The sequence below is a fragment of the Elaeis guineensis genome, chromosome 8 (genome assembly GCF_000442705.2).
Source record: "Elaeis guineensis isolate ETL-2024a chromosome 8, EG11, whole genome shotgun sequence".
Taxonomy (NCBI): Eukaryota; Viridiplantae; Streptophyta; class Magnoliopsida; order Arecales; family Arecaceae; genus Elaeis; species Elaeis guineensis.
In genome coordinates, this window is record NC_026000.2 from 17,157,413 (window position 1) to 17,182,760 (window position 25,348).

General features: G+C 43.8%; 1 protein-coding gene across 1 annotated transcript; it reads right to left on the reverse strand.

Annotated features, from left to right (window-relative positions):
• Nucleotides 1–14,036: 14,036 nt before the first annotated feature.
• LOC105050042 (GPI-anchored protein LLG1) lies at nucleotides 14,037–17,014 on the reverse strand. The gene is made up of 3 exons (XM_010929898.3): nucleotides 16,824–17,014; nucleotides 16,688–16,744; nucleotides 14,037–14,639 (listed from the first exon to the last, which is right to left on the reverse strand). Exons 1-3 carry the CDS (start codon nucleotides 16,906–16,908, stop codon nucleotides 14,272–14,274), a joined length of 510 nt encoding a protein of 169 aa, XP_010928200.1. The 5' UTR covers nucleotides 16,909–17,014; the 3' UTR covers nucleotides 14,037–14,271.
• Nucleotides 17,015–25,348: the final 8,334 nt, after the last annotated feature.

Sequence of the window (25,348 nt, forward strand, 5' to 3'; positions counted from 1 at the left end):
GTCAATCAAAAAAATACATGTAATAATTTTATTTTCAAAATAAATCGAATATATATCTTTATTGAAATAAAAATTATAATTATCCTGTACTAGCACAGATATGAAAATCAAATTCTTACTGGCTACAGGTATATAATAGCAGTCTTTAAGAATTAAACTAAGTCCTAACAGTAATCGTGGAGGATAGATTTTGATGGCCACAGCAGCAATCCTTGCTCTATTACCGACTCTGAGAGTGATCTCACCTTCTCTTAACCCTCTCACTTCTTCAAGACCCTGCATAGAAGTGCACAAATGAGCACTTGATCCAAAATCCAGAACCCAACTAGAAGAAGAGAAAATCATTAGATTAGTTCTAATAATGAGTATATCAGACATACTTTCAGAAAGTCCATCCTTCTTCCTGCTCTTGACAGTCGTCAGGTAGGTCGGACAGTTTCTCCTCCAGTGGCCTTTGACGTTGCAATGAAAATATTTTTTCCTATCATCGGCCTTCTTCGAAATTTGCTTCTTGGGCTTGGCCTCATTTTTTTGCTTCTTCACAGGCTTCTTCTTCTTCTTCTTGAAAGAAGATTTTTTTTTGGAGAAAACCCGCTCCACAGTCAGAACTATATCCCTTAAACTCTTCAAGGTGCCCTCTGCTGTTACTAGCATGTTCAATAACTCAGGCAAAATGCTATCAATTTTGTTCATATGATAGTTTATGATGAACTGTACATATGAATCAGGAAGAGACTGGAGGATCAGATCCATCTGCAATTCTTTGTCCATGTTCATACCGAGCTTCTGAAGCTCCTCGATGTCCTTGATCATTGTTAAACAATGATCATTGACAGACTGCCCATCACGTATTTTTGCTCTGAAAAATCTTCAGAAGACCTCAAAGCAAGCTGTGCGACTTTGCTCACTATACAACTCTTACAGGTAAGTCAGCATCTCTCTGGCAGTCCTCATATCTTTATGTTATTGCTGAAGATAATTGGACGTGGATGCTAAAATATAACACTTTGCCTTGTTATCTTCATCCATCCACTTCTCAAGTGCAGCTTCTTGATCAGGAGATGGATGAGCAGGTAACACTAGCGCATCCTGATTAAGGACATGCATGAGTTTCTCGAAACTGAGAACGATTCTCAAATTTTGGAGTCAGTCTTTATAGTTGGTACCGGTCAACCTATTAGTATCAAGGATACGAGCTAAAGGATTGAAACTCGATATGGTTATCTACAGAGAGAATAATTTCTAATTAGATATTTGTACTTATAAAAATATTTATTCTAGAGACTTTAAAAATAAATAAAAGCTCTCATTATTTTCTCGAATCTCCCACACTCATCGAGTGGAGAAACAAAAATCTATACGTGATTGATTTCAAGTGGATACTGCGGTCTCGTTAATCTATACACACCTCACATAACAGTTATTGATGAGTACAGACCAATAAGTGGACAATACTTTATCCATTGCTTCACTAAGCAAGATGCAGTAGGCTTGGTCTCTAAGTCCTGCGGCCTCACCTAACAGTTATTGATACATTTCTTAGTTAAGTTAGATCCATCGTTCATCAGCAGATGGAAAGTTATCATTGGGACACTCACCTAATAGTTATTGAGCCCAACCCCATTCCTATCCCAGGACATCAAATATCAATAGAGTGATTGTACCTTCTCATTACAATCGAACCAATGTAACCAGTCGAGAACGATCAATGTCAGAAAGGCACCCGCATCTCTATAATGATGAAAGATATCTAGACTTAATATTTAGTGAGAAGATTTAGTTTTAGGTCTCTTCTAAATCAACAGATTTGACATCCGACTGATCAAATTCAGGTCAGCACATCAACATGTCTAACCAGTCTAGTCGGCATGGATGAACTCGAGTCAACAAGTAACCTAGCATGAAACTAAATTTTTCAAAATCGTCAGGTAAGTTAAAATGAGTGGGGATCCTCCTGTTGCTTTCCTTAGATACCAATCAAAATTGATCAGATCAGACAACAGAATCAATTAAATAACCATCATCTAAATACTTGCCTTAGATATCAAATTGGTCAATTAGAATTGATCAGATTAACCTATTGAAACAGACCCGAATCACTAAGTCAAATTCAGTCTTGAGTTAATCAACTCACATCAAAATGTGAATCGATTTGATCAACTACAACTAAACTTGACTTTGAGCTCTTTTAACCTAATCCTAATCAACCATTGATTAGGTTCAATTAGCTGCTCAAAATCGATAACAGATTCTAGCCTGATCTAATTAATTTGATCCTAATTGTAGTTGATCATTAGACCTAATTTATTCAACCCATATCCACATATAATCCTAATCAACTATTGATTAGGTTCCATCAGCTGCTCAAAATCGATAATAGATTCTAGCCTGATCTAATTAATTTGATCCTAATTATAGTTTGATCACTAGACCTAATTTATTCAACTCATATCCAAATATAACAACATAATTTTAGATCTAAAAATAATTTTTAGATTATATTTCATTGCATGCATTAGTGACTTATGATTTTGAAATAGTTTCAGATCTAAACCTAATGTCATATATCATATATATGTAGTTTCAGATTTAAACTAAAACATGTATCACATATACATCAAATTTCAGATCTAAAACTAAAAATACATATATCAAATACATGTATAATTAGATCTAAAATAATGATTAAAATATTTTAAAAATATTTTTTAAAAAATTGATTTGCATCAAACTAGGACAACATTTTTAATATAGGGGGTAAACTCTATACCAGGACAACCTTATATCTGTTTGATATAAACTTTTAATCATTCTAATTTCAGATCTAAACATAAAATAAGATATATTTCATATGCTAATTTTCAAATCTAAAAGATTGATTTAATTATTTTAAAAATAATTTTCAAAACTGATCAATCTTATGCTAGGACAACCTTTACAATATAAGGGTAAATCCGATATCAGGATAACCTTATATCAACACAAAATCAATTTTAAATCATCAAAACTGGCAGATCTAAAACAAAAATTAGATTATACATGTCTTTAAAAAATTTAGCTCTAATATCATTATTAGAAAATCAGATAGGATGCATGTACAGATTTCAAAAATCTTTACAATCGCAGTAGAAAAATGATCGGATTAAACCCTTTAACCCCATATGCATTAGATCATATCTAATCCTATCCAAGTCTTAGAGTAAAAATATGCATATAATTTGAAAAATAAAATAAGTATGAGATCATATCTCAATATCTTAGTGCGGGTAGAAATTTATCGCTATCGATGATCTCGGATTCGAAAATTCTCAAGCCGCATACGTGTCCGATCTCTACAGATATCCACCAGAATCAATCTCAAATCTTTCTTCTCATGGTAGATCCTTCTTCTTTAAATAGAATCTCAGTCCTTTAGAACTTCGATCAACTCTTTGATCTTGACTGTGGAATCAACTTTTGAACTGCAGCCTTCTTCTCCTCATTCTTCGCTGTAGAAGAAGATCCCCTCAGCCTTGGCATATAGAAAAGTGGGACGCCCAGCCTTTGGGCGTGGAAAGGGAAGAGGGAGAGAGGGTGTGGCATGGAAAAGGAGAGAGAGGAATTTTTGTTTCACAAAATTTTACTAACTTCAAACCCTAAGAGACCTTCTCTTTATATAGGCCCTTTCTTGATCCAAATCAGAATGAATTATCTTAAAAAGATACATCCTTATCTCATAAGAAATTCTACCTTTTTAATCTAATTTTTTTTCAATAAAATTAAACTTAATTGGTAGAATATCAGCCCACTTTGGCAAGTACATGGCGCTCCCCAATCAGATATAAAAATCTAAATGGGCGCCCCTTGCAAATAGAGCAGGTAGGTGGGACGCCAACACTTAGCACCCCTTTAGGGTTTCATTGCTCAAGAGAGGGGGCGTGGCCCCTCTCTTTCTCTTCTTTCGCATCCAACTACAAGAGGGGGCAGGCCCCTCTCACATTATCCAAGGGTTGGCACCCCTTGGTCCTGCCATAAAGGGAGGAGGGCACCACACATCTTTCCAATAATTTCACACAACACTAAAAGATAATGAGGAGATAATGAAAAAATAATTTAATCAACTAATTGACTTAATCCAATCCTCTTGGACTTACAATTAGGTATTTAATTAAATTCAAATAGATTTAGGTCAGGTTCAAAGCTTTGGACTTGATCTAATCGAAGTTTTGAGAAGAATTAGGTTTAACCATGTGCTAGCACAGTTATCTTAAATCTAATAGGATTTCAATAAATCCTAATTCAATTAGAACTTCATAAGCTCAATTGGTAAATTCAAGATTAAATCTCTTAATATGTGACCCCATAAATTCTATTCGATCTAGTAATGAGATATATTATGATCTTTATCATAATAGCATCGAAACTCTTTTCGATAGGTTGGAATAATTCTAACTCTATCCTTCGAGGGTCATCGATCATCAAAACGACGTCTGATGAGTTCCACAATCCATTAGTGACACCAAGTAGTATGTAGTGGCAACCTAATAGAATGAAAGTATGAATCTCTAGGTGCAATTATCGTATGATTCAGTCATTCTATCGTGAGTCCCAACTTGACGAAGATCATGGAGAACTTGTCAGACCTCATTGTCAGTCATATGCTAGATTGGCTCAACTCGAATTTATTTGTGAATCTCATAAAATTTTTTTTTCAGTATTCACACTTACTTTGGTTAAAGATTTTTTGAACTCAGTCTTGTAGATCGCATAGGACTTCTCCTTTCCTACCAAGATCAATAGATTCCTTCTAGGAGCATCCTACTTCAAACAGCGAACCTGAACCTACTGAAGCTAACATACATAGTAAGGATTCAAATGGCTAGGGACCAAGAGAATGTACAGTCAAACTCAGTAGCCTCACTACGAATAGTCAATAACACCGTAGGTGAAAGGACTACTCACACCACTGCAGCATTGAAAAGACCACTAACGAGTGAGTAGACATCCATATGGTTTCTTGTGTTGGTCACGCTCAGTGCAAGTTATTCTCTAACAACCATCCACACCCTCACCCCAGTGTCCCTACACTGTAGACTCGAGACTCATCTGCTCACAAGAGAGATAAACTATGCATCGATCTCTAATAAATTGATCACTGTCCTCCATGACGATTCTTTGATCGAAAAAATTTAGAAATTAACCACTAATTAATGTATATCTTAAATTTTTAATACTTTAAGAATATACAAAAATCATCTTTGTTAATTTCTAGGATAAATCATGGACACATAAACATGATTGAAATGAAAAAGCTCTTTATTGATAATAAAAATATTACAAGTACAAGTTTAAGTCTTGAAATTATAAAATATGTCAACCAACAATTGACTTCTAGGGCACAAATCTAACACAGCGCTCCTAGACTTGGTCGGTCAAGTATTGCATTATAGGTTGACGGCAGGTTAAGCACAAGAAAAATCAACATAAACGATCATCTGCCTGGGTTTGTTTCCCAAGGTAAGGGGCAGTCTGATAGTTCCTTCTGGAATTATCGAACTCTCGAAGAAATCTTGGATCGGAGTACTAAATTTATTCAACTGTTTAGGGACAAACTCCATTGCAGTGAAAGTAGCAAAATACAAAATGTCAACAAAACTTCCATTATCAATGAAAATGCGGTATACATTGTAGTCAGCTATATTAGCAGTAATGACCACCACATCATTGTGCGGGGTTTGTACACCTTCAGCATCTTATTCAGTGAAGATCACTAGCTCCTCGAACAGAGACCTCTTCACCGCATGTGGCTCCACCGATACAGACGACCCCCCAGTTATCATAGGAATTTCACCTCGCAAGGGTCGATCTTCGCTACCGCCTGTCACTCCTACGATTGTGCCGGTGCTGGTTGAGGTTGAGACTAAGGAGGTTGGCATTTTCGCTGTCAAAGCGTGGGATGTCTCCGCTGCTGCTGTCCGACTCTTGAAGGATATCGACGTGGAGGACCTTGTTATCAGATGAACCAATCCAATCTCCCCTCTCAGATCAAACGCTCAAATTTTTTTTGGAACTGGTAACAATCTTCAGAATCGTGACTGTGGTCACGATGATAAAGGCAATACTTGTCTGGATCATGGCATCTCGAGTTTGTCTGCATCTTAGAAGGTGGAGGCAACTCGATACGCACCTCCATCAGAATCTCTCTCCTAGAAGTATTCAAAAGAGTGAGATCGTCCAATCATCTCGGAGGTGAACGATTCCTCCTCGATGAAATATTCCTTCTCCTTGGTGGAAATATTGAACGATGATGATTTTCACCACTTTGCTTGGGCGAGCGAGCCCCGTCCTACTCTTGATTTTCCATAGTTGGGGTTATTCGAGCGGTTTCTTCCATCAGAGAATTTTTCAATCGGACATATTTCTCTGTCCGAGCCAGCATTTTTGAAAAATTCTGGAGAAAGATCTTCAATAGTGACTTTTTGAAGTCGTCTATCAACAATCCATCCTTCAAGGCGGATATTGCGACCGAGTGATCTAGGTCGTGGACTTTCAATATAGCTCTATTGAACTGAGCTACGTAGGATCGATTGGACTCACCCTCCTTCTGTTTGATGGTCTGGAGGTAGTCCGAGTTCTTTTGCTGTCACCGGCTGGTGATGAAGTGGGCAGCAAAGGCTTGGCTCAACTGTCGAAAAGAGTGAATAGAAGCTGGCTTCAAATTGGAGTATCAATGTCGGGCCGTCTCCTTCAAAGTGGAGGGGAAGGCTCGGCACAGGATATCATCGGAGGCTTCCTGAAGGAGCATGATTGCTCGAAAGCTATTGATATGATCAATGGGGCCTATGATCCCATCATAGCTTTCCAGCTGAGGAACCTTGAAGTTTGGTGGGATAGGTTCCTCGAGGATGCTGGCCATGAAAGGCGGTTCAGAATCGAATCCATTGGATGGGGCTGGCGGATTGTTGCAAATATGCTGGATCTTCCGATCTGTTTCTTGAAGTCTTCACTCGACTTCCACATCTCGGTTGGTATGCACTTCAAAGCACATAGGAGATCGTCGGTCGGGGGCCTAATCATGCCCCGACTAAGGACTCGAAGACCGCCGTCTCCTTGGCTCTTGAGTATGATCCATTGTCAATTGCTGGGTTTGATTCACCGACTATGGTGTCGGCGGAGGCTGAATTGCTGCTTGAATGATAGCTGTTAGCAAGATATACTGTACTGGTACCGGACAGCATGCCGGTGTCAGATCGATATGGTATGGTACCGGTACCGTACCGCACCGACACACGGTATGTCCGGACGTACCGATCTGGTACCGGTACATAATTTTTTTCGATTTTTATTTTTTTTAGATTTTTAAAGTTAATAATTGATAAATACAACATCAATATGGCATTATATTACATATTATTGACATATTTGGGTTCAATTTGGAGTTAGATTGCGGTATAAAGACTCTTGATCCAAAATTTCAAATATATATTTATTTACATTATATTTCAACTATGTCATCTTAAAACTAAAGAAAAAATATATAAAATATGCATTAAAATGTATCTAAATATTTAAGTACAAAGCACAATAATTGATATATGAACCTTAAGATGTGCTCTACATTTAATTTCTTGTCGAGTGTCTGTGACGCTCGTAGATATCTGGATCATCAACATAGTCTGAAGGGACATCAGTCCAACCCTCTAGCCAAGCTGCACCGTACTCTCGAATATTCATCATCCCATAAGGTATCCTCTCTGGATTGTAAGACATCTCAGACCTCTCGCTAAAATTCTGACTCTGAGAAGTATCCTCGAGATGATGGTATGGTTGTGGAGGAGCCCATCCAAATATGCCAGTAGCAAAATCTGATCCGTAAGATGCTCCAGGCTGCATAGGGTAGTAACCACTAGAAGATGATGCCTCGGATGCACCATATGCATATGGATCATAAGGTGGCTGTGGATAATAGGATCCATAATGTGAGGATGATCCAGATACATCCATGGATCCTACTCCATGTGTAAGATCATCTGCAGCTGCATCATGTGCTGGACGACCTTTAGGAGCTCATCGTCTATATGAAATTGACTCTCCACGATCTCTACCGACTCGTCCACCATGATCTCTATCTTATGTGACATGCGTAAACTGAGACTCACCGATGAATCGAATATCACCCTGTGGCTGTGTCTCATAAACGATGGTCTTCTATCCTTCAGTTCCTCCCTGATCATCAAATCTATGGTTACTACTACCAGTATCATCATCACTCTCCCTGGTGTCCGTATCTGAACCAGATAGCTCCTGTACTCTCGAGAGTGGTGCACGTGCAACTGTTTTTTCCTTTCCCCCCCTTGTGCCCCTTTGTGACTGAGTTTCCTGTGATTGGGAGGATGGATACCTTCTTGCTGGCTGCCGGGAGAAACGTCTATACATCTCTCGCTCAAATCTCTGGAAAGATGTATCGGATAGCGAGTCATGTGATGAATGAGTCTCTTGTGTCCCTTCAGACTGTGGCTGATCAGCTGAAATCCTATGTGGAATATTTTTTTCTACCCATTGCCCTAGATCCACACTGATCTCCCTTACCACCACACTGGCTGGTCGTGGAGGGGATCTTGTCTCATCAAGCTCTGGCTCCTGCTGCTGATCTGCAAGCCATCCGATGATCGAATCGTCATCCTCATCGGCATAATCATCCAGCGTCGGATCAGTATACTTCAACTGAACTTCCTCCTGAATATATTTTAGCCTCAACCTCAGATTGTAGTGAACATATACAAGATCGTCGAGGCATTTTTGTGTCAGACGATTTCTCTATTTGCTGTGGATAAGGACGAAAGTGGATAAATTACGCTCACAGCCACTAGTAGAGACCGTCTGAGAAAGAATACGAACAGTCATATGTCTTAAATTTTCTGCTGACGTTCCAAAATGAATCCATCATTCAGCTACAAAAGCAAAATTATATATCAAATTTGATGATATTATTAAGAAAAATTACATATCAATCTATATTGCTTATTATTGATATGTAATTTACCTGAATTCATCTGCTTTTTGCTTACGACAGCTGATGGGACTCCAAAACTGTCTGATCCCTCTTTAAATTATTTCATCTGAAATAAAATATATTTATTATTTATAAATATATCAGATCGAATTCAGTTGAATAATTACATCTGTTTTAAACTAGCATACCTCTTGTAGACACAACGATGCGATTTCTGGATCGGGCACCATCATATATATGACATTGCGAAGAGCAGCAAGAAGCTCGCTATCCATATCTATCTCCGAAATAGTATACTGAAATTTTTGATTCAAGTAATAAGCTGCAGATAAATTTCAAGACTAATTAAGCACAATTTTATTTTCATGCTTCGAAAAAATATTTTAAAACATTCTTGAATCCAAACTTACCAGCTAGATGTAAATCTCTGCCCATCTGATAGTCCCAACGGTGCTCAATAATGTTAATGAATTCTTGAGCATGCTTGGGATCATTCTCACTAATCTGTTTTTTTGTCCTCTCCATCATGTAATATAGGAAGCCCATCTGGGGTATCTCTTGCTGTCCACGGCACGAAGCACCTCATATAAAGGCTTGATAGCCTTCACTATCTTCTCAGTCTGCTGTCAAAATGACTGACTCGTCATCAAGTTCTCCACATGACTTTCATCAGTGCCGGCCCTCGCATATCTGCTCTCCTGCCACTCGGCACTGACAAACATCTGACGTAGGGCTGTTTTCTTCTGAAAAAGACTATCAAGTGCTATGTAGTTGGTAGTAAATCGTGTGATATCCGATCGTAAGATCTCCCTCCAGTATACGTCCGCATCAATGAAAGAACCCATGTGTGGTTGTAGATGAATCTAGTAATGGTCTGGGCAATCTCCACTACCTGCTGCATCCTACGAATCTTTTCAATATCCATCAATATAAGATCAATGCAATGTGCAGCACATGGAGTCCAGTATATCTGCGATCGCTGCTCCATCAGCAACTCTTCGACAGCCTTATATTGTGATCCGTTATCTGTGATGACCTACATGACATGCTGCTCATCCACTGAATCATTCACCTCCTCCATCAGACCAAGGATATATGTGGCATCATGCATCTTATCTGAAGCATTGATTGATTTGTAAAAAAATATTTTTCCATCATAGTATGTCAAAAAATTAATGATGCTCCGCCTAGTAGGACCTGTCCAACCATCACACATCACTGTTAGACCATATGTAGGCCATTTATTTTTGTAAGAAGCAATCCATCTCTGCAGATCCTCCTTATTGCTGTCAAGAAGCTGACCATAGATGTTCTTAGGTCCTGGAGAATCTACACCCTGGCCGGCAGCCTCTATGATTGAAATAGCAGATCGGTAATAAGGATTGGCTACTGTATTTGCTAGAATATGGCTGAAATGAAACCATGATCCAATAGCTCGCCACATATCCTTCTTCTTATCTTTTTTCAGCATACTGTCAATTCTCTGTTGCTTTGAATCCTTGCTGGGCAAAGCATGTGGATCCAAATCCTAAATGCTGGCTCCTGCTGGAATATCTCTGGAGGACCTCCTCCTACTGCCAAAAGCTCCCAACAAAGAAGACATGCTGCGTCTGCTCCCTCTACCACCATGCTCTCTGACTGAGGTAGTCCTCCTGAACTCGAATTCTCCCCTACCAGTCGCTGATCCAGATCCTGATTCGTAGCATGATGGTCCGAATCGGTCTCTGTACCAGGCCATCTCCTCCTGCTGGTACTGATCCGCCAAGCTCGCATGAATGGTAGCCTCAATCTGTGCCTCCTCATCATCTGGAGCAGAAGCCTCCTCTGACTCTCTAGAGTGATAAGAAGGTGGCTCTGCAGCTTGACAGTCTACTTCGGTCTTTTTCTGCTTTGCCTTTTCTTCGTTGCTTTCGAATCAGCAAAGTACTTTTTCATCAATTGTCGGACCTCTTGCGGATATTTTCGACACATCGACACATCAGAATAACCACCAACTAGATGCTGCTTCAACTTAGTCACTCCTCCCTTGAACTCTGTGTTACACCATTTGCATCTCCAATGATGTCGAGCCGAGAGCATCTCGCCATGATCCTAACCGATGTCACGCTCTTGATCTTTCTTCTTACTCATTTCTGCAGATATAACAAAATACTAATTATTTTGAATTACCTGTAATATAACACTAATTACATATATTTTTTATTTGATAATATTTTTTACTATTTAAATATTTACAAAAAAAAATTAAAAAAAATCTCAAGTTAGATTCAAATATTTCAATTATTTTGAATCATTCTAAACATTATTCTCAATTTCAAAACTGACACTGATTTTTTATTTTTTTATTTTTTTAATAATTTTTATATAAATAAATATATACTATAAAATAACTGATTAATTAAAGTGAATGAACGTCATGCTCTAAATTTTTTTCTTATAAATATATGCAAGTATAACAAAACATGATAGTTTAACGATAATTAAAATAATTATATATAATTTTAAAATAATTTTAATAATTATTTTAAAACTTATAAATTCAAAATAAATATGTTATATACTTCAAATAATATTTTTAAATTAACTAAAATATAACACTATTTTTATATATTTTTATTTTATAATTAAATTTTTAAATTTAAATAATTAAAAAAATAATTTTTAAATTTTAAATATTTAAAAAAAATTAGAAATTATATTTAAGTAGCTTGAATCATTCTAAACATGATTCCCAAACTCTAATTTTTTTTCTAAAATTTAATTTTTTTTAATTTTTAAATAAATAAATATTTAAAAATATTTAAAAATATATAATTAATAAAAATTAATAATTTTAGTGTCATCATGTAGATCTTCCAAAGATCTATCACATATAATTAAATCATCCTAAAATCACAAGATTTTGGCATGATTTTCTCTTATTTTCATTCTTTCTCATTCTTATCCTATTTTTAACAATAAAAAAAATATTTACTAAGAAAATAACATATTATCTTACCTTCGGCCAAAGATCATCCTCTTCTCGAACCACTCCTACAATTTGACAAATTTTTTTCCTTTTTTTTTAATTTTTCGGAGGTCTCAACGGTTTCGTTGAGACCTTCGCAACTTTCGGACCCTCGGGAGTTCTTTGAGACAACTCAGAGAACTCCAAACATGCTCCTTTTATGCACGTGGTCTCCGACCCCACCCCCCTCTCCCCTCCTCACTTTATTCACATGGGATGGTCGGTATGGTTCGGTTCACGCCGAATCGGACCGAAACGAACCATATGAAAAAAAGGTCCGAACCGGACCGTTTAAGCATTGGTCCGGCTCGGTACGCCCCATACCGGGCGGTTCGGCTCGGTACGGCAAACCCTGGCTGTTAGTTATTGTACCTGCTAAAAAAGCAGTTTGAATTGCTCCACGATCACCACCATGGGTTGCCGCACCGACACAGAAACTTCCGCCGTCGCTGGAGGTGCGGGAGCAGAGTGATTTGTTTCATTCTGCGCCTATCGAGAGGTGGAGGTGTTGGTTCATCGGGAGGAAGTCCTGTGTGGAGTCATCTTTGGGAGTTTCTGACTTGTCTGCTTCTTTCTATAGGACTTGAGATTCGATCCTTCCTCTATCTGTTGCGGTTAGTTTCTGGTTGACGTCGAAAAATTGAGAAGCGCAATGCTGGAGGAACTTGCAAAAAAGTCTGGGCCGGAAGATTGTGCTCTGGTGAAGACCTTCCGACGCTCAAGTTAGAACGCACAAACAGAGAAGAAGAGTTTTAGCTCTCTGAGATAGATCACTTATTTGGATCTTCGGGATTTGAGTATTTATTGAGGAGATGGCTGTGTAACCATTTTTGGTAGACAGGCTGGCTAAATCTAATGCAGTTATTTGGTTATAATTCTTAGGATCAGATGGTTACACCTGAAAGATTCTCAAGATCAGGCGATGACACGCAGATAGTATTGACAGCTATGGCAAGATATCATTGACAGCTATAGCCAGTTGGCACCTATCTTTTGAATCTGAGCTCGATCAATCTGCTTCCAAGGAGAGATCAGAGAGCGTAGCATGCCAACTAGGAGTTGGGACTGATAGTTTTTCGATCAAGGGTCAGACCAAATTTTTTTTGCCCAAGGATTCGGATCAAGAACATACTGATGAGAAATTGGACAGAATAGCTTCCGATCAGGAATTGGGACGACAGACATTTGCCGATCAGAGGTCGGACAAACTGCAACAATTAGGCTGCTTAAAAGGCACTGATATAGGCCCAATAGATCATAATGGGCTTGAATCTTCATACATCACCGATGCATTTCAAATTACTCCTAATAGTGACTATATGGATCAATCGAATGAAGGGATATCCTTCGTATTGAATTTTCTATACTGCCCACGGCGCATTAAGAATTTCTCTTCCCTGGTATCTTGGCATTATCTCATAGAGTTGGACGTTACGGGGGCGATCAGGGAGAATGGTGAGGCCCGATAATCAGACAGTTTCCGTAACAGTAATAAAGGCCTTTCCTGCGGGATCAGGTGGGAACTTCTTAGGCCCGTTCAACTAATGATAGCATTTCATATGTCTCTGACAAAGCTTTGTCTCCAGTACCTTGATTCTGGTTTCATTTGTTCAACACAAGTAAAAGACTTTATAAATCTTCGATTAATTATTCTGGAAGTTCTATCCTGAATGTTTTTCCCCAACTTTAGGTGCTTTATCACAGCTACAAGTTGACGAAACTAGATCAACTACAGCTATATAGATTGACTACACTCGGGTCCTTTTGTCCTTGCCTCTGCTCCACAAACACGCACACAGTTTTTTTTCTATTTTTTTGATTGTAGAGAAAGAGTTGAAATTCCAGGGACACATGTTTGAGGTTCGATTGTGGGTCGTCATAGTTCATCTATTGATTATTATTGGATTATTCAGATAAGTAGTTCAGATATGCCAGATTGCAATTTCAAGGTGACCGAAATGCTAAAAATTCGGAGAAGATTAATTGATTCTCATAGTACCGGAGAGATAAGAGGGAGAAAAAAAAGCGCAGGAGCCATACAACAACTATGGTGTACTTACTCCATACATGAATTAGAACTTAGAATTACACTATAGCAGACCTACGTAAGTTCGGGTAAAGTAAAGATAATACATACTCCCCACAATCCAATGCTCTTGACATCATTACCAAAATAATTGGCCTGAACTCCTATAGGAAAAAAAAAAAAAAATCATCCATTCGAATAACAGACTGCAACAATGCAGCTTCCAGAAATGCAAGTCTTCCAACTTCAAGAGAACAGGCATGCCAGAACCATTCCAGATATGAAGACGATTAGAGAGGTGAGGCTCCGATTTATGTCACCAGCATTTGCATTGTCATCCTGTGATTTTGAAGGGGTAGGGGAAGAAGGGCATGGAAGCCCATTCTGGTCGCCATGGCATTCACTGGCAAAAAGACCTGGGGGGTAGTGGCCCTGTTGATTGATATATGTGAACATTGTTGATGCACAATTATTGGTGGCATCATTCAATTCCTCAGCAAATGGGCATGCAAATTCCGTGAGAGCAGCACAGCAGAGGTTACCCAAAAACAGGGGCCCCTTGCACTTGCTTGTGATGATTGTGTAATTCTGGAACTCGAAGTCGACAGGACAATCTGACAGGGATATCAAAAGACATTAGATTTAGTATTAGTTACAAAGCTAAATGGTCCAAGATAAAATGAGGAAGGTTCCATATTTGCAGTTCATTTTTGAGGATTGATATCTTCCATTCTTTACGTTCATCTTTTTTCTTTTAATGGTGATAATTACAGCAGCATGGGAAAAGCAGCCATTATCATCGTCAGACAATTATCTTCTAACAGATTTAGCAACTCAATAGTTCGGCAAAATTTTACATATAAATTATGAGGAATGCTATCTATCTTTTTATTGTCATGTAGTGTTCTGGATTTGCAGGTGCATCTGAATTTGTGTTTTGAGGAAATCATATCTCTGTGCAAATTGCATGGCTTAACGTATACTTTATTTATCAAAACTTATTTGATTGCAGTGTCCGAGTTTCACTGCTGAAACTGCAAAGTGTCAATTCTCTGATCTCCCTGAAATTGCGTAATCATGCCTGAAAATGGTGAAACTCACCAGCGAGTTCATTTAGCCTTACGAAACAAAATATTACCTGGGTGCATTTCTATTACAAATATTTTCGGTAACATACATAATCTTACATACATATTGACATATGAACACAGGAAAACTATTTGGGGCCAACATGATTGGGATGGAGTGAATAACTTAAAAGAAAAGTTTCTAAATTAATCAGAGTTCTTAGTTAAGATTTTTTTTTTCCCCTAAAGTACTCTTGGATTCTCAAGTTTTTGGGCCATTAATTCATTGAGTTTGCAGCAATATGATTAAACTGTGGTAGACAGACTTATGACAATAATAATCATGATGCCTAAGCATATAACAATTCTCATGTCAATGAGTCTTTTTTTTTTTTTTTTAAACACGGTTGATAAGCACTTATTGCCAAACCAACTCTCACACCCATGTCTAATTTATGTATGATACAGAAAGTAATTTTCTGATCATGTCAAAATGTGAACTTAGATATTATAAAACCACTCTACATATATTTGACACAATAATAAGTCAAAATTGAGAGATTGGGCATTCACATCATGCTGGTGCCATTACAGACACATATATGAAAAAAATCAAAGCACATGGATTCATGGACAAAGTAAAGTCTCCTGGATGATTAGATTTGGCATATATTAACTAATAGCTGGGGATGAAGACTCCAAAAGTGAACATATATACTTGCAATCTCTGATCTCACAATGTAGACAACAAAGTTGTATTTAATTCATGGCAAATTGCCCTCTTTAACATATCTTACTTGATCAAAAGCTCCATGTGGAGGCTCTTTCCACTCCTGGTCATCACCTTTTCTGAACTAGAATCTATTTAGTGATTCAGCGAAACCAAAAACTAAAGGCCAAGTCCTACTTTGCTACTGCTTCTGGCATGACATCTCAAGAACCTGCCTACCAGTTAGGCAGTATGCCAAATTAAGTCATAGGTTCGAAAAATATGAACCATCCTTGTACTCTCAATCTCCAACACCGGTGCTCCATTAAACTACTCAACAAAGAAAAAGCAAAACAAGTGATGCGGTCGCTTCCCGCTGTACTCCAAGGTTGTCATGCTTTGAACTACAACTTGACAAGAGACCTAAAGAGAGTGCTAAAATATGATGTTAAACTAACTCGAACCGTGTGTCCGCTCCCTCTTTGGCTCTCATCTCACATGCCACCTTAAACTCTGGGTGACATGCAGTTCTTGGTAAAAATATGACTGTCAGCTTACCTTCTCCTTGATTTCAATTTATCTCCCACTGAATGCTTGGATAACATATATTTTCACTATTGAAATTCCAATGGTGTGAGAAATTGCACCTTTCTTTCCTCCAATTCTCTTAGTTCACTCTTAAATATTTCTCGTAAATCCAGGGGAAAAAAATAGTTCTTCAAGACAAAAGATGTCATCCCTCTAAAGCAAGATTCTGAGTTCAAATATGTGATTGCAGCGGCCATGGCACCCAGGTTCAAATTTTTATACCATAAATCAGCAAAAATATCAGGAAGAAAAAAAAAAATATTGAATCAGATCATAGACCGATGGGACTTGATCTTACTCTTTAGCGTCTGCAGCAAACTTCGGCCCGTAGATCCATGATATTGGAACACAGCACCTATCATAACAACGAAAAAAAAAATCAGCTTACAAACTCCAAAAAAAATCAAAAATTTTGAAGTGAAACGGATCGGTACCTGAGATGAAGGTAGAAGCAGCGGCCAGTCCCACCAAAAACATCAATAGAACCGCTCGCAAGGAGACGCTTCGACACAAATCCATGTCTCCGCCCTCCTCCGATCTCTCGATACAACTCGAAAAGTCACGGAGAAGAGGGGCGAGAGAGAGAGAGTGATTCGGGGTTGTATAGGCAATGAAAAGAAGGGTCGCGGGCGCGAAGACCCGCTTGCGCGACCCAGTCAACGCCTAGACTTCGGCACCGTGTTTCCAATTGCCAAGTGGCGGGAGTCAAGCATCAGTCCAAAATAACACTACATGCTCGGTTGGCGTTAGTGGAGGACGAGTGGATGGAATTGAAAAAGGTCGCAGATTTTTCTGAGATGATTCAACAGATTTAAAAAATTAATAAAAAATAAATTATCCGTCCGTCCGTCCGTTCACACACACACACACATATATATATATATATATATATATATATATATATATATATATATTTTATATATATATATATAAAATATATATATATAAAAAATGAGTGCAGCATACGAGGATGAGTTATAAAATTATATCTCATTAATTTTGATAATATCTTAATATTTTTTATATTTGTTATATATATATATATATATATATATATATTATCCGGGAAGAAACTAAAGAAAGATGAGTGCAGCATACGAGGATGAGTTATAAAATTATATCTCATTAATTTTGATAATATCTTAATATTTTTTATATTTGTTATTTTTAATTAATTATTTATACAAAATTATTTAACTTTGTAAATTAAACTATAATTTAATTAGTTATTTATATAATTAATATATATTAATTAATTTATATATTATTTATATATAATCTTCGTATAGTTATAAATTATAAAGATTATAAATTTATGTGTTATCCTATTTTTTTAGTATAAATAAGAATCATAAATTTATAATAATAATATTTTTTATTAAATAATATTTTAATAAAATATTATATAAATATTATCCAATCTATCTTATATGCCTCTTGCACGAAATAAAATAGAAAAAAATATTCTTTTTCATTACTTTCATGTTTTATCGAGCATGCGAGAGGATGGATGAAAATTATCATTCTCTCTTTCGTCCATCTTTCTATCTTCTTCTAATCCATCTTTCGTATCAAATAAAAAATTAAAAAAATATATAATTTTACTAATAAAGATGATAGCACCATCATAGGCCATTGGACTTCAATTTTCGTGTACTTGGCAAATTTAACAGCTAGGGATAAGGGATGCCGTTGGTCGAAATTGATGACACTGATGTAACAACCTGTTTCGGTGTTGTAGCTGTGGCATCTGGCATGTACGAAATCAAACCGTTTGATTTATGTTTGTACCCATGTTAATTAAGCTGGATCTGACTAGACACCAAAATTAGCGAGGAGCTCTGTGGTATCTATCAAAGGAGTGGGGTCGAAAGTTTAAGTTCTGTTGCGGCCAATCGCCTCATCGTCTGATCGTCGGGGAACGTGCGCCTGCAAAAACGAGAAGTCCACACTGACCGGAGGCGGCTCCGACGGGGACCCTCCGACGGTCAAGTCAGAGAGGTGACTGGACAACAGTGAAATGAAGACAGAGAGCTCGATCGAGAGAGAGAGGGAGAGGGAGGAGCAAGTCTGGTGGTTTCGAAGGCGAGAATGGAGAGATCCCCCTTGCACTGTTGCCTTCCCCGGTTTATATAGCGGAGCACGGTATGGCGCCGTCATTAATGGCGCAGACAAGTGAGGAATTGTCAACTCACTGTAGGTTGTCAGAGTCGCCGTGAAAGTGTCATGTCGCCGTGGGGCTGTCAAATCACCAGGGTTGACAATGCCCTCGGCGGGACAATGCCCCTAGATGGCCGTGCCGCATGCGGCTGTCAGGACTGACAAGCTCTGGCGGCTGTACGGCGATCGGAGGAGTCGACCGACCCTAGGTCGGTGGCCAGCTGAGTGGCGTCGGGTGGAGATTCGGGCCCCTCTGTTGGTCGGCGAGTCTTACGAGAGTCGGCCATCAGACTTTCAGGTTCAGTCGGTCGGAAAAAGTATGCCCGACCGACACATCCTCAGTCGGTTGTGGGCCGTTAATTGGTCGGTGATGGCGTTCGTCGGTCGGGGTCGGTCGGTCGGTCGGCCAGTCGGTCGGTCGGTCGGCCAGTCGGTCGGTCGGAGTCGTCCGATGGGGTCGTCCGTCGGAGTCGTCGGTCGGAGTCGGTCGGTCGGTCAGCCAGTCCGTCGGTCGGTCGGCCAGTCGGTCGGTCGGTCGGCCGGTCGGTCGGTCAGTCGGCCAGTCGGTCGGTCGGTCGGTCGGCCGGTCGGTCGGTCGGTCGTCCGTCGGAGTCGATCGGTCAGTCGGCCAGTCGGTCGGTCGGTCGGTCAGTCGGTCGGTCAGTCGGCCAGTCGGTCGGTCGGTCGGCCGGTCAGTCGGTCGGTCGGCCAGTAGTCCGTCGGGGTCGTCCATCGGAGTCGATCGGTCAGTTGGCCAGTCGGTCGGTCGGTCGGCCGGTCGGTCGGTCGGTCGGCCAGTCGTCCGTCGGGGTCGTCCGTCGGAGTCGGTCTGTCGGAGTCGGTCGGCCGGTCGGCCGGTCGGTCGGTCGGTCGGTCAGTCGGTCGGAGTCGTCGGTCGGGGTCGTCGGTCGGGGTCGTCGGTCGGTATATCCCAACAGTTGCCCCCCCCACTCCTGAGCTCGATGTCGTGTTGGCTCGCGTGAACACGTGGGCGACGACTTCGGACGAAAGGAGTGGTTTTCCGTCTTTTCTTGCCCCAACTCTGGCGATCACATCAACGAACGATCCAATATCGGTCATCCCGACTGTAGATCGAGCATGCACGTCGGGTCGGAGGTCGGCCAACCTCCGAACGTTGCTCGTCAATATGATCATTCCGCAGAATCTGATAGTCGAGTAGCGTCCGACGTATTCGGATAGGATAACGATGGCAAGTCGAATATCCATTGCCCGGCCCTTGGTCGGACGTATGCGTCGGGATGTATGATAAACGGTGGCAAGCCGAATATCCTTCGATCGGTCGTGACCAGATCGGTATGTCGCGAATGCGATTGCGGTCGTCTTGGCATTTTGCCTTTCTTAGTCGAAGCTAAGTCGGCAAGTTAGCCAGCCGCATTAGTCGAAGCCTTTTGCCTTCAGAGGTGGGGGCCGTCGTAGATATTCCGCTCCTTCAATCTCCGTTGTAGAATCCGATATGTCCTCGATGATCGAGACGTAGATTGAGCCATTGGTTCGGCGATTTGTCGATCAGGCCGACGACGGAGTCGTAGATTTGGCGATCGGCAATCAAGCCATGTTGGTCGGGGCCTTTTGCCTTCAAAGGCTGAGGCCGTCGATTTGACGATCGACGATCGAGTCATGTTGGTCGGGGCCTTTTGCCTTCAGAGGCCGAGGCCGTCGGTTCGGCGATCGGTGATCTAGCTGTTGATTCGGCGATCGACGATCGACCGTGTTGGTCGGGGCCTTTTGCCTTCAGAGGCCGAGGCCGTCGGTTTGACGATCGACGATCGAGTCATGTTGGTCGGGGCCTTTTGCCTTCAGAGGCCGAGGCCGTCGGTTCGGCGATCAGTGATCGAGCCGTTGATTCGACGATCGACAATCGGCCGTGTTGGTCGGGGCCTTTTACCTTCGAGGCCGAGGCCATCGGTTCGGCGATCGGTGATCGAGCCGTTGATTCGGCGATCGACGATCGGCCATGTTGGTCGGGGCCTTTTGGCTTCAGAGGCCGAGGCCGTCGGTTCGGCGATCGGTGATTGAGCCGTTGATTCGGCGATCGACGATCGGCCGTGTTGGTCGGGGCCTTTTGCCTTCAGAGGCCGAGGCCGTCGGTTCGGCGATCGATGATCGAGCCGTTGATTCGGCGATCGACGATCGGCCATGTTGGTCGGGGCCTTTTGGCTTCAGAGGCCGAGGCCGTCGGTTCGGTGATCGGTGATCGAGCCATTGATCGCCTCGTCGTCCGATAGCCAGTGATCGAGCCGGCGATCTGTTGCGGCCAATCGCCTCATCGTTCGATCGCCAGAAAGCGTGCACCTGCAAAAACGAGAAGTCCACTCTGACCGGAGGCGGCTCCGACGGGGACCCTCCGACGGTCAAGTCAGAGAGGTGACTGGGCAACAGTGAAATGTAGACAGAGAGCTCGATCGAGAGAGAGAGAGGGGGAGAGAGGAGCGAGCCTGCGTTTTTGGGAGTCGAGAGGTGGGAGAGACGAAGCGGATCCCTCCCCTTGCACTGTTGCCTTTCCCGGTTTATATAGTGGAGCACGGTATGGCGCCGTCATTAATGGCGCAGACAAGTGAGGAACTGTCAACTCACTGTGGACTGTCAGAGTCGCCGTGAAAGTGTCACGTTGCCGTGCGATTGTCAAATCACCAGGGTTGACAATGCCCTCGACGGGACAATGCCCCTAGGTAGCCGTGCCGCATGTCGCTGTCAGAGCTGACAAGGTCTGGCGGCTGTACGGCGGTTGGAGGAGCCGACCGACCCAAAGTCGGTGGCCAGCTGAGTGGTGTCGGGCCCCTCCGTTGGTCGGTGAGTCTTTCGTGAGTCGGCCGTCGGACCTCTGGGTTCAGTCGGTCGGGAAAAGTGCGTCCGACATATCCTCAGTCGGTCGTGAGTCGATAATTATCCAGTGATGGCATCCGCCAGTCGGTCGCTCCGACCGCCAATCGGTCGGGCCGCCAGTCGGTCGGTCGGGCCGCCAGTCGGTCGGGCCGTCAGTCGGTCGGTCGGGCCGTTAGTCGGTCAGTCGGGCCGCCAGTCGGTCGGGCCGCCAGTCGGTCGGTCGGGCCGTTAGTCGGTCGGTCCTTCCGGCCGTCGGTCGGTCGGTGGGTATCTCCCAACAGTTGCCCCCCTCCACTCCTAAGTCGGATGGTGAGCTGGCCGATGCTTTCATTCGGGCAGCAATCCTGGACGACTGGGAGTGGATTTGTCGTATGCATAGGTCCGACCGTACCACCGGCTGATCCGATGTCAGACGCCTCATAAATGCCAAGCGATCTGGACGTCTAGTCGGTGTCAGAAGTCACGTCGGCGTCAGGTGTCAGACGTCGCGTCTTGTCGTCGTCAGACGTTACGTCGGTGTCAGAAGATCGGGCGTCGGACGATACGGCGTCAGACGGCCGGATATTCGAAGCCGATCGTGGGAGTGTGGGCCGCTGTCAGGCGTCCCATCGGGAACGTGAATCGGTGTGGGCGCATAAATGCGGGACCGCGCTCCCGCGCGCCGCGTGTCGAAGGTGGTTGGCCGGCGCCCTTTGCATTTAATGTGGGCGGTGCGGCCGTCCCGGGACGGGGCGCGCCGAATACTCCGCCAACCGACGGGCGCCATGCGTCGCACATCTGTGGGCCTTCGGTCGGCGCGGAAGCATCTCGGCCGTCGGTCGGCCCTATATATATAGGACCTCCTGGACCCATGACCCCACACTTGCCATTTTGCTGGAGAAACTCTGTCCGGGCGATTTCTCAGTCGTCGCGGGCAGAGCTTTCTTGCTTCCGAAGGAGTTCATCTGGTTCGTGGTCCATCTTTTCCATCTTCTTCTTCTTCCTCTTCTTCTCTTTTTCTCCTCCTTCTTCTTCTTCATTCGGTTCCGGTGCAATGGCCAGGAATCCGACTCAGGGAGCTCGGTCGGGGAACCCGACCGACGACTCCCGATCGGCTCCGAAAGATGAGGCCTCCTCACTTTCGGGGCCGAATGTCGATCGGCTTCGGGAGCAATATCGCATCCCGGAGCAGTTTCGGCTCTCCGCTCCAGGGGCCGGCGGTCGGGTTAACAGCCCTCCGCCCGGCGATCTGGCGCTGTACGTCAAAGACCTTCGCGCGGGTCTTCGGCTTCCGATTCCGGAGTTCGTCCGAAATTTATTAGATTATTACGGACTCTGTCCGGCGCAACTGGCGTCGAACTCCGTCCGTCTCATCATCTTCTTTGCGCTGTTGTGTCAGCTCTTGCCGACCAACCCTCGCGTTTCACTCTTCCGGGCATTCTTTGTGCTCCGACCCCACCCCAAGGCCCGAGGGTGGTGGCTCTTCAACCCCCGGAAGGGTCTTGCCTTCATCACTGGTCTTCCATCGTCCATTCATGGGTGGAAGAACCAGTTCTTCTTCGTTTCCTTTTCATCTCCTTGGGGCTTCCCTTCCCGCTGGGGTGTGCCCCGAACCGAAGCCAACGACAACAGCCGGGTGGAGGCGGACGACCGGGAGGACTTCCACCGACTGAAAGACATGTTGGTCCCGAAGCAGAGGGAGCTTGTTACCGAACAAGCTCTCTATGATGCCGGCTTGAGTCTGGTCCCCTGACTAGGTATCGCCCGATCCCCCGGTCTTTCCTTTCATTCGGCTCTTGGTCTGGTCTTTAACATTTTTGTCGGTATTGCAGGGACACCTCCAAGGATGCGGCCGACAGACGTCGAGATTCGGCGGTTCGCAACAAGGAAGAGGCCAGCATCGGGGGCCGGTCCTTCGCGCCCCCCGAAGAAACCTGCTCCAGCGACGCCGACCGTCGAGGCATCGGCGACCGACCAGTCGGAGCCTGTAATAGCCCTCGTGGCTCCGACGGCTCACACGGAGGAGAGGCCGGCTGAGGAAGCGGCCGAGGGAACATCGGCGGCTTCGCCGGTGCGGGTGGAGCCGGATGACGTTCGGGAAACCGAACATCATCCGGCGGCGTCCGTCGGCGCAACGGGGGGCGCCGGGTCGAACTCAAGCGTCCCCTCGCTGCCGATCCCGTCGATCAGGGCAGCAGATCGGGGGAAAGCCCCGATGGAGCCCGCGGACGAGACAAGGTCGGGGAGCCGATCTGCGCCTCCCAGCGCATATTACCCCGACGGAGCGTCGGCGTTGGCCGACCACAACCTTGCGAGGAGGTTGTGTCAGGGGATCCTCCTCCCGGCCGACGTAGAGTCGCTGAGATCTCGGTAGGTGACCGAGATGCTGTCGCGGTTCTATCCGATCATGGTCGAGGTAAGCTTCGCATCATCTTCTCTTTCCCTTAGAAACTTTCCCTTAGAAATTTTCCTTATTATGTGATTCTGACGAAGCCTTTTCAATCGGCAGCTGATCTTCACGATGTCGAAACTGGAGGTCGGGTACCGAAGGTTCGGCAATGTCCGGGCCGCTTACAAGGAGAGGTCGGCGGCGGCCGAAGCCGAGAGGGCGATGTTGGCCGACCACCATCAACAATCGACCGACCGGGAGGCCAAGTTAGTAGACGAGGTCTCCCGGCTTGGGTCCGAACTTAGGTCGGCCAAGAAGGAGGCCAGACATAAGGGTCGGGCCGTGCGTCGTCTTCGGCGCGAACGGGACAGTGCCACCGCCGAACTCCAAGGGGAACGCGAGCAACTTCGGGTGAGCCTGGAGAAGCTCGTCGAAGCCGAAGAGGATCTATCAATCGCCCAGATCGACGCCGAAATGGCGAAGGCTGAGGCGGAGTCGGTGAGGGAGTCGCTCGTCCGTGTGGAGGACGAGGCAAGGTCGGCGAAGGAGTCGGTCGATCGGGCGGTGGAAGATTTTCGGGCCTCCGACCAATACCGGGTGGAGATGCTCGAATCGGGCTTCGCCTCGTATCGGGTGGGGTTCGAGGATGGTCGGGATGCCGTCCATGCCTTGTACCCGGAGTTGGACGTCAGCAGCGTCGTCCCACTGGTAGCCGAGGAGGAAGGAACCGAAGAGATGGCCGACCAGCCGTCGGGAGGCATCGTCGTGGTGGAGGAAGCCGTCCCGGAGCAGGTGGCGCCGATCGATATCCCCTCGCCGACCGAAGCCCCTCCTTCAGCCGCCGACCCAGCACCGCTTATGGCCGACATGCCGGTCATCCCTGATCCTCCGTCGGTCGAGGAGATCGACTAAGACAGATGATCGGGCCCTGCCGACTATCTCTGTTTCTGTTTTTCTTTTTTCCTGAAGTACTTGTAATCGGGCTTCGGCCCGACTTTATAATTCTCTTTCAGTTTTGAATGAAACTTTTTCACTCTCTCCTTTTGTTTGTAATGTCGAATGTAACTGTAATGTCGCATGCCCTTGTGAGTCGCTAACTTAAAATAAGTCGCTAACTGCCATAGGTTGGTTAGGACGTTTGGCAACTTGTGCCGACCCAAAGGTAAGGTAGGTCTCGCCTTTAGATCGGCTTCTGATAGTCAATGCTGATCATCGGGCGCGTATGTTAAGTCGGGAGCCACGAAGGTAGAGTAAGTCCCGATCGGACTTTGATGGTCGAGATCTTTGGTCGGGCGCCCGTTGAGTCGGGATCCGACCGACCGTGATTACGGTTCGGCAGTCGGGTCCTCTGACTTGTTCAGTCGAAAGTCGTCCGGCGCATTCAGTCGGGGGAGCACCGATAAGTCAGGCCCCGATACCCTTGTGTCGGGTACACCTCCGCGCCTCGTGATATACGGTGGTAAGCCGCATATCCTCCGACCGACTGTGGCTCGGTCGGTAAGTCGTAGATGCGACTAAGGTCGCATCGTGTGATAGACGGTGGTAAGCCGAATATCCTTCGACCGACCGTGATTCGGTCGGGAGTCG